Source organism: Scleropages formosus, chromosome 2 (genome assembly GCF_900964775.1).
Source record: "Scleropages formosus chromosome 2, fSclFor1.1, whole genome shotgun sequence".
NCBI classification, from domain to species: domain Eukaryota; kingdom Metazoa; phylum Chordata; class Actinopteri; order Osteoglossiformes; family Osteoglossidae; genus Scleropages; species Scleropages formosus.
This window is the reverse complement of record NC_041807.1, coordinates 42,639,101-42,648,479: the sequence shown is the minus strand read 5'-3', so window position 1 is coordinate 42,648,479 and position 9,379 is coordinate 42,639,101. Positions and strand designations below refer to the sequence as shown.

General features: G+C 46.2%; 2 protein-coding genes and 1 non-coding gene across 4 annotated transcripts in view; all 3 read right to left on the bottom strand.

The window, feature by feature from the left end:
• The window catches only part of LOC108932673 (ribonuclease inhibitor-like), a 100,184-nt gene that overhangs the window by 23,303 nt on the left and 67,502 nt on the right, over positions 1 to 9,379 (bottom strand). The gene's annotated exons all lie outside the window — the stretch shown is intronic.
• LOC108935693 (heat shock 70 kDa protein-like) lies at positions 1,455 to 4,170 on the bottom strand. 2 transcript variants are annotated; one of them, XM_029246009.1, is made up of 2 exons: positions 3,966 to 4,170; positions 1,455 to 3,508 (listed from the first exon to the last, which is right to left on the bottom strand). In XM_029246009.1, the coding sequence occupies exon 2, from the start codon at positions 3,484 to 3,486 to the stop codon at positions 1,546 to 1,548; it is 1,941 nt and encodes a 646-aa protein (XP_029101842.1). In that variant the 5' UTR covers positions 3,487 to 3,508; positions 3,966 to 4,170; the 3' UTR covers positions 1,455 to 1,545. The 2 variants fall into 2 exon arrangements, with proteins under 2 accessions (XP_029101842.1, XP_029101840.1); XM_029246007.1 differs by having other exon boundaries at positions 3,982 to 4,169.
• On the bottom strand, positions 7,184 to 7,582 carry LOC114909941 (small Cajal body-specific RNA 2). The gene has a single exon (XR_003797492.1).

Sequence of the window (9,379 nt, the reverse complement as noted above, 5' to 3'; positions counted from 1 at the left end):
GGTAAGTAATTGTAACCTTAACGCTGTAAGTTGCTTTACAGAAAAGTGTCAGCTAAATTGCAGAATGTTGCCAAATTCAGAGTGAGGTGTATGAAATGAGTGTGATGTGCGAGGTACGTACTGATTGGGAAATGTGTTTGGTCACACACGTGTTGACTTCTGATGTGGCTCATCTGCTCTCATCTAAATATGCTCCCATTTTTCATGTATTCCTCACAACACAAAAAATCAAAAATGCAATTTCACTTCCTTACAGTATAACCAGTTTACTCAGCAGCTCCGCCTCTTACTTAATTCAACATATCTTCATTTTTTATGATGATCGTTACTTGATGGAAAATGGATTTAACTGATGAAATAGTTGTATTTCACTGGGATGGTGGGAAGAAACAAGAATCTTCCAATAAAAATTTTGCAAAAGCAGTTTTTCTTTTTTTGCAAGATGATGCTGCTCTTTGGAGACACACTACGACTTCCTCACTGTTATTTTTTTTGTCTGAAGATACAAGATGCATGTTGTATAACAAATAACAACCCCCCCATGTGCAGTACTACAGGAAATAAAGTGGTAAACTTGAACTTCAGGTGTTATATTACATTGCTCAATAAATTGTAGGGAGAATGTAAGAGATTAAGTGCCTACAACAGATTCATAATTTAAAAACTTTTATTTTGTTCAAAGTCCAGCACTGAATAGATACATGAATACATGGAATATAATCCTAACTGTGGTCACTTTTATATTTTCCCATCTGTCAGCAGCTAGGCAGGTGGAAAAATACAAAGAAATAGTTAAGCATCCATAAACACATCAGCAGTATCACGAGACTGGCACCGTTTTAAACTTGATCTGTTACAGTAAGAAGATGAGTATTTTAGTGTGGAAAACAGGCAAATGCAAAAACAGGGAAGACAAAGTTCATTTACATCCATTTCAGATCTTCTGACTTGAATCCACCTCTTCAATGGTGGGTCCCTGAGAGCCGCAGCTGGCTGTGGACCGCGCCTGGCTTCCACAGCTTCTGCCTGGCATCCCATCCCAAGTCTTTGTTCTATGTGTTTGTGTCTGTAGTGTCTATCAACTCCTACATGAAACTGAATTTCCCCCGGGGATCAAGTATCGATAAGCTAGATTTTACCTTCAGATTTCTCAAGCGTTACAGTTTTTCGAATACCCTTTCATGACATTTCCATAGTACCCTAATTTCACTCCCATAGTCTGTGCTTCTACAGAGTTCTCAGCTGATTTGACCAAAGACCCATCTTTCTTCCTTGCCGTCCATCATGTCCTTCAAAGTCTCCTCCAGCACCACAAATGACAGTGTCCGTGTTTTTTTTTTTTGTCCAGCTTCTCCATTGTTCACCTTGCAAATACATTGTGTTATTGTAAATACCATTGAATAGTACTTGTGGAAGCATCAGCATATCTGAGGACCTTTTCCAGATCTTTCATTGGAGCTCCGAAATCTCTTGACGATATTACAGGGGCAAATGCAAAAACAGGGAAGACAAAGTTCATTTAAGTCCATTTCAGATCTTCTGACTTTAATCCACCTCTTCAATGGTGGGTCCCTGAGAGCCGCAGCTGGCTGTGGACCGCGCCTGGCTTCCACAGCTTCCGCCCGGCATCCCGCCCGGCATCCCGCCCTGGTACAGCTTGGAGATGATGGGGCTGCACACTTTCTCCAGCTCTTTCAGCTGATGCTCATATTCCTCTTTGTCTGCCAGCTGGTTGTTCTCAAGCCAGGAGATGGCCTCGTTGCACTTCTCGAGGACCTTTTTCCTGTCATCTTCGCTGATCTTGCCTTTGAGGTTCTCATCCTCCACGCTGCTCTTCATGTTGAAGGCGTACGATTCCAGGGAGTTCTTAGCGGCAATCTTCTCTCTCTGGAGGTCGTCATCGGCCTTGTATTTTTCGGCCTCCTGCACCATCCTCTCGATATCCTCCTTGCTCAGGCGGCCCTTGTCGTTGGTGATGGTGATCTTGTTCTCTTTACCGGTACTCTTGTCCACCGCCGACACGTTCAGGATGCCGTTTGCGTCGATGTCAAAGGTCACTTCGATCTGGGGGACTCCCCGTGGGGCAGGAGGGATGCCGCTCAGTTCAAACTTGCCCAGCAGGTTGTTATCCTTGGTCATGGCTCTTTCTCCTTCGTACACTTGGATCAAGACTCCTGGCTGGTTGTCTGAGTACGTGGAGAAGGTCTGGGTTTGTTTCGTGGGGATGGTGGTGTTGCGTTTGATGAGGGGAGTCATGACTCCTCCTGCCGTCTCAATGCCCAGAGACAGAGGTGCCACGTCCAGCAGCAGCAGGTCCTGGACGTTCTCAGACGTGTCACCCATGAGGATGGCTGCCTGTACAGCTGCACCGTAGGCCACCGCTTCGTCTGGATTGATGCTCTTGTTCAGCTCCCTGCCGTTGAAGAAATCCTGCAGCAGCTTCTGGATCTTAGGGATTCGGGTGGAGCCTCCAACCAGCACGATATCGTGGATCTGCGACTTGTCCATTTTGGCATCTCTCAAGGCTTTTTCCACCGGGTCCAGCGTTCCTCTGAAGAGGTCCGAGTTCAGCTCTTCGAAGCGCGCCCTGGTGATGGACGTGTAGAAGTCGATGCCTTCGTACAGAGAGTCAATCTCGATGCTGGCCTGCGAGCTCGAGGACAGGGTTCTCTTGGCCCGTTCGCATGCCGTACGCAGCCTCCTCAGCGCCCTCTTGTTTTGGCTGATGTCCTTCTTGCATTTCCTCTTGAACTCCTCCACAAAGTGACTGACCATGCGATTGTCAAAGTCCTCCCCACCCAGGTGAGTGTCTCCCGCCGTGGCCTTCACCTCAAAGATCCCCTCCTCGATCGTCAGGATGGACACGTCGAAAGTGCCTCCCCCCAGGTCGAAGATCAGGACGTTGCGCTCGCCCTTCTTGCCTTTGTCCAGACCGTAAGCGATGGCAGCTGCTGTGGGTTCATTGATGATCCTGAGCACGTTCAGCCCAGCGATCACTCCGGCATCTTTCGTCGCCTGGCGCTGAGAGTCACTGAAGTAGGCGGGCACGGTGATGACCGCATTGGACACCTTCTGTCCCAGGTAAGCCTCGGCAATCTCTTTCATTTTCACCAGGACCATGGAGGAGATTTCTTCTGGGTAGAACGCTTTGGTCTCTCCTTTGTACTCCACCTGAACTTTGGGTTTTCCTCCATCACTGATCACCTTGAAGGGCCAGTGCTTCATGTCAGACTGCACCACGGGGTCCTCAAACTTCCTGCCGATCAGCCGCTTGGCATCAAAGACGGTGTTGTTGGGGTTCATGGCCCCCTGGTTCTTGGCAGCATCTCCGATGAGCCTCTCCGTGTCCGTGAAGGCCACGTAACTGGGAGTGGTTCTGTTGCCCTGGTCGTTGGCGATGATTTCCACCTTTCCGTGCTGAAACACACCCACGCAGGAGTAGGTGGTGCCCAGGTCAACGCCGATCGATAATCCTTTGGCTGACATTTTCAATATCGTCTTGAGGTTCCTGCAATTAGAATGTGGAAACGCATTAACTCCCGGACAAATGTCAGCATCTGCTGCACGTTAACAAAAATTCAGTCACGTATCAGTATGTGCAGAGTAACTTTAGAATGAATCTGTATGTCAAAACATAAATAACTTTGGGCACTTCTGCAATATGGCATACTTGCTGACTATAATATCAAAACAAACAAAAAAAAAAATAATAAGTATTTTCAGATTAAACTACTTTGCATAGTTCACCACATACAGGACTAAAGGTTGTACACGTTACGTCGTAGAACAGTAAATGGAACGATATGTATCAAGTCCCATGATTCAGCATCTTTTCCCGATACATGATTTCACTCACGTTCAACCCACTTACTCACTTATCCAGCACGTTACAGTTACAGTATAACCACGCATCGCATGACACACACGCACACACTGTGACACAGCCCAAAGAAGTAAAAACGTACCCACGCAATTACTTACTGGGAGAAAAGCCAAGCTGTGTTTTTCAATGGATGAAAGAATGTAACCCTCAGTACTTGTCAATTTTGTCCTCGGAGAGAAGAGTTGCTTCTTCTTTGGATTCTCACGCACCGCAGCACTCGCCCTCCTCTCTGTCTCAGCTGAGCTCTTTCGCTGCGCACACAGGCAGCCGCTCTTTATATACAAATACAGGGTTTCTAGAAAGCGCGGGTCTCGTCAGCCAATGACGAAAAAGAAGATTTATAGGCAGCACAAGAAACCAATGACAGATTAGGGGCCGTAAGGACAGCCAATGTAAAAATTGCAGAGCAGCAAAGTCAGCCAATAAGTGAACGCCGGGGGTGCACCTTCCAGCTTTTTCGAGAAGCATCGCGACTCGTCCCGAGCGCGCGAGAAGGCACCAGAGAGAGCGGCTCGCGCGTGAGTCACGTTATGTAACCCAATGCATGTCACTCATACTGTTCCAAAACTGATGTACGTACATGTGAGATATTACATACAGCATATTGAAAGGCCGGTGGAAAGACTTCTAATTTCACTAATGGAGTGCCTGTCGGACACACTCTCTGGCCCCCACATAAGACACCCACGCAGGAGTAATGTGATGCCCACGTCAATCATGCCGATCGATAACACTGCTGGTCAAAAAAATTTTTACTTTTTGTGTCACGACCTGAAATAGGTGTACTTTACAGTACTTTTTTACGCTGAATTCATATCTTTTGGTTTAAAAGATACAAACAAAGCAATTAACTTCTGAAAAAAATGTACTTATTCGTTTCAGCCTGTGTGTGTGTGTGTAAATAAGGCTGTGTTTGTACACCTAAAATATATACAAACTTACGAGCGAATGCTTTTCGGCTGTGTTTGGCCTCAGCAACATCGCTCTTCAGCGTCCAGCACTGGTCTGCCAACACTGGGACTCCACTTGTCTCGGTACCGTTTTCCCCAAATATCTTGGTGAAATCTTTCGCTGCGCTCATCACTGACTGCCCAGAGATTGTCTGGGAAAAGTGCAAGTGTGAGTCCAAAAAACGTGGCTTTTTGGTTCAAATGCCCCATCTAGTAGCGGTACCAATAATACAGCATGATATGTAAATATATTGGCACATAAAAACTATGTGACGGAGAAACTCTGAAAACATATTTGAATTCAGCATGCAAAAATACATAGAAAACAGGCGTTTCTTCATGGGACAAAAAAAAACCTGTTCACCAGTGTAATCCATTGGCTGATATTTTCAATATTGTCTTGAGGGTCCTGCAATTAAAATGTAAAAACACATTAACTCTTGGACAAATGTCAGCATCTGCTGCACATTAACAAAAATTAGGTCACATATTGCAATGCACAAATAATATTCAAGTTTTTAAAAAAGTGTAATCACACTGAGTACTGCATTAATATGGTAAGCATGCATACTTATAAATGACTTATTACAAAATGAAAAAAATGAAGTGACCTGGTCACTTAAAATGTGGGGTGTTTATAAATGAGCTCTGATGTTTTATAACGTTTCAAAACATAACCCTTGGACATATCGTAATATTTGCCTACATATAAATGCAACCTTGTCAAGGAACACACACACTGAGTATCTGCAGTAAAGAGCAGCAATGCATTTACTACCTCTGCACATTATCCTTTGGGGCAGCAATCAGAATTTACTTTTATTCATCACATCGATACTTCAGAGCCTTATGCACTTCTGTGCTACAATTTGCTTGTTGAAGGTACTCCAAATTTGTTCCAAGACTACAGGCCAACCGCTTGATCAGTGCTTTCTCACAGTGTACCAGAAGATCTGTATTTGCCTACTTATTTTTTTCTTATTTTTTCAATTTCTTAATCTTTTTTTCCTCTCACATCCTTGCGTGTTGCCCTCTTCTGTAATGTCATTATCCTAAAGCATAGAGCTGCTAGTATTTAAAACAAATTCCAGCGAAATCTGAGGAAATTCAGTTGTATCATATATGCTTTTCTCTTCACATGTTCAATTTACACACACATTTTCTGAAACTGCTTGTCCCACCCGGGGTCACGGGGAGCCGGAGCTTAACCCGCCAACACAGGGCGGAGGGCTGGGGATGGATGACACACACCCAGGAGGGGACGCCAGTCCGTCGCAAGGCACCCCAAGCGGGACTTGGACCCCAGACCCACTGCGCCACCACACCCCCCACGTTCAATTTAGGCATGAGCAATAAAAGAAAAGAGAAATAAAGTTTCATGTAATAAAAATCATTTGAGGGCAAAAATTAGTGAAATAACAGTTAAATAATTATTGACAGAAACTTTGCAATACTGGTACGTGAAATCGTCCTAAAAAGATTAACTGAATCTTCACCTTCAGTGGTTCTCTCAGAAGAGGCCCTTGTATACAGTTTCCAGAAGAGTCAGCCCTCACCAGCCAATCACAAAACAGCAGAGCAGCAGAATTGCAACGTCAGCCAATTGCGTCACAGTAACAGCAAAGCCAGCTAATTGTATAGTAACAGGACTGTACAGGCACCCAATGATGAAAGAATGGGGGAGTCGAAACTGTCTGTTTTGCTGGTGTATTCATTCATTACACTCGAACACGAATAAAGATAAGACACTATGGTTTTTTTTTTTTTTTTTTTGGAGCTGAACCATATGCAAGTAACAACTCTCGTTCACTTTGTTACATAGCGCTGACCAACCAACGTCTAACCCACTATTAGAGTGGCCTATTAACGCTTATCCCTGAGTTTATACGACACTCGATACACGACAGAAACTGAACTGTTAACACAGTTTCTTGAACCAGCGCGACTTGTGCTGAACGTGCGATAATCATGCGCTCCGGAATGTACACCTCCGTCCTCCGCGTGTTTTTCTGACGCAGCGCATGTTAAAGACGCCTGGCATGGGCCAGGATCGCGGAAATAGCTGTGTGGCTCAGCGGCAATCAGAATAAGAATAGCAAGCAGACAGAATGAGTGAGCTGTGAAAGTGCACGAAAATCGAAATAAACATTTCTTAAAGACTAAAGCCCTGTAGTGGTTTTTTCCCCTTTACTGCCTCCAATTAAAAATAGACACAAACACTGACTGTGTACAACATTTTTATAAACGGGCCAACACAAAACTCAACAAGCTGTTTTCTAGAAGTAGGAAGCATCGTCCTCTTCACGTGGGCCGCCATGGAAACGCCGCCCACGCCACCGGCAGCCGCGGGTCCGATCAGAATCGCCTCTGTACTCACGGCACCGGAGGGACGCGAGTGCAAAACCCACGAGCCGCTTGGCGCTAGTATATCTGATCGGTTCATCACTTCGGACCCGCGCACTGCCGGGGAAGGTAAGGGGGGGCCTCGAGAAGGAAAGACGAGCGCACAGCGCCGGGGGGCTCGCGCGTCAGGCTCTTATCACCTCAGGACCGACGGGAGGCCACCGCCCGGCCTGATCAAATAAGATCATCGTGTAGATTTTTATAAACACCTTTCTAGAACATTCACTCTCACACACGCGTACATTCTCACACACGCACATCCACTCTCTCAGTCCGCCAACACTCATTCTTACGCTACGCTTCCGGGGCGGGTTATTTAAACACAGTCGCGCTGCACTCTGGGTACGCGCAATTGACGGAAAAATAAAGCGCGCCCCCTGCCGATACACCGTAGTGGGAAAACTTTGTGAGTCCTTTGAATCTCTCTGTATAAAAGTTTCCAAAATATGATTTGATCTTCATGAAAATGATAATAATAAAGACAGTGTTATTGAACGAGCAACACAGGCGACATTTTTCACTACCGTAAATTCGCAGAACGAAAAAATTTAAACAATCAAGATAACTGGGACCGGTGGATAAAAGAACCGTAGGTGCTGAATTATTCGGTGTTTTTCCTGGGGGAAAAAATCTTCGTAATACCACGGTTTTCCTGTAAATAATACTGTCACATGTGTACCCTGTCTTTTTTTTATCTCTATGTATATTCTTGTGGAGGGGTGCGGTGGCGGAGCGGGCTCGACCAGGGCTCGCCCTCCGTGGGTCTGGGGCTCAAGTCCTGCTTAGGTGCCCTGCGATGAATTGGCGTCCCGTCCTGGGTGTGTCCCCTCCATGATTCGATTTACTGCTTTTTAAATAAATGTTAAATATTTTCTAGTAATGGGGGTGCGGTGGCGCACTGGGCTGAACCACAGTCCTGCTCTCCAGTGGGTCTGGGGTTCGAGTTCTGCTTGGGGTGCCTAGAAAATACCCACACACACATTTTCAGAACCACTTATCCCATACGGGGTTGCGGGGGAACCGGAGCCTACCCGGTAACACAGGGTGTAAGGCCGGAGGGGGAGGGGACACACCCAGCACGGGACACCAGTCCATCGCAAGGCACCCCAAGCAGGACTCAAACCCCACACCCACCGGAGAGCAGGACTGTGGTCCAACCCACTGCGCCACCGCACCCCCATTACTAGAAAATATTTAACATTTATTTAAAAAGCAGTAAATCGAATCATGTTATGCGTGGGGGTCAGAGAGCGTGTCCGACAGGCACTGCATCATATCAGTGAAATTAGAAGTCTTTCCACCGGCCTTTGTATGTTATGTAATATCTCGCATGTATCATGTATGTACATCAGTTTTGGAACAGTATGAGTGACATGCACTGGATTACATAAATAAGGCCCTTTTCCAGCTCTGACTTCAGGGTAAAGCATCGACATGTTAAGAAAATGCGACTGCTCTGCCTACACGATACCACTCGATGTTTATTTTCGCTAAATTATAGAAGACAGACTCCGGCAGCACCCCAGCTGCAGTAAGGTAGCGCTGGTGCCTCACAGCTCCTGGCCTGTGCGTTTCGGCGGGGGATCAAATCGGGCCGTTTGTGTGCGGCTCGCAGTTCTCTGTTCACCTGTGTTTCCCCCAACAGCCCAATAGCCCAAGGACACAGGTGTCAGCTTCACTGATCCTTTAACTGCATTCATTGCTACACGTAAATCATGCACTCATCTGCTTAACGAACTTAAGTCTTAAGTCTTATTTCGTACATTTTTACTGCTGCCACGGCAGACTTCCCCTCCGCTTCATTCTTTCGTGCATGTTTCTTCTCGAAAACCCTTAAACACGTTCACTTGATTTGACTGTTATGTCTCATGACATTAGGACACTTGGGTTGTACACGTATTGAAGATTAAAACGAAGAGCTTCATATGAAAGATGCTGTGTGTTGGCAGAACCGAAGAAGCACTTTCCGTCTTCCACAGGCGCTGCACGCAGGTCGCTATGCGCGCGCACTGACTCACGCGCGAGCCGCTCTCTCTGGTGCCTTCTCGCGCGCTCGGGACGAGTCGCGATGCTTCTCGAAAAAGCTGGAAGGTGCACCCCCGGCGTTCACTTATTGGCTGACTTTGCTGCTCTGCAATTTTTA

Coding starts and splice junctions, on each gene's coding strand:
- LOC108935693 (XM_029246009.1), bottom strand. CDS start 3,486: ATGTCAGCCAAAGGATTATCGATCGGCGTTGACCTGGGCACCACCTAC.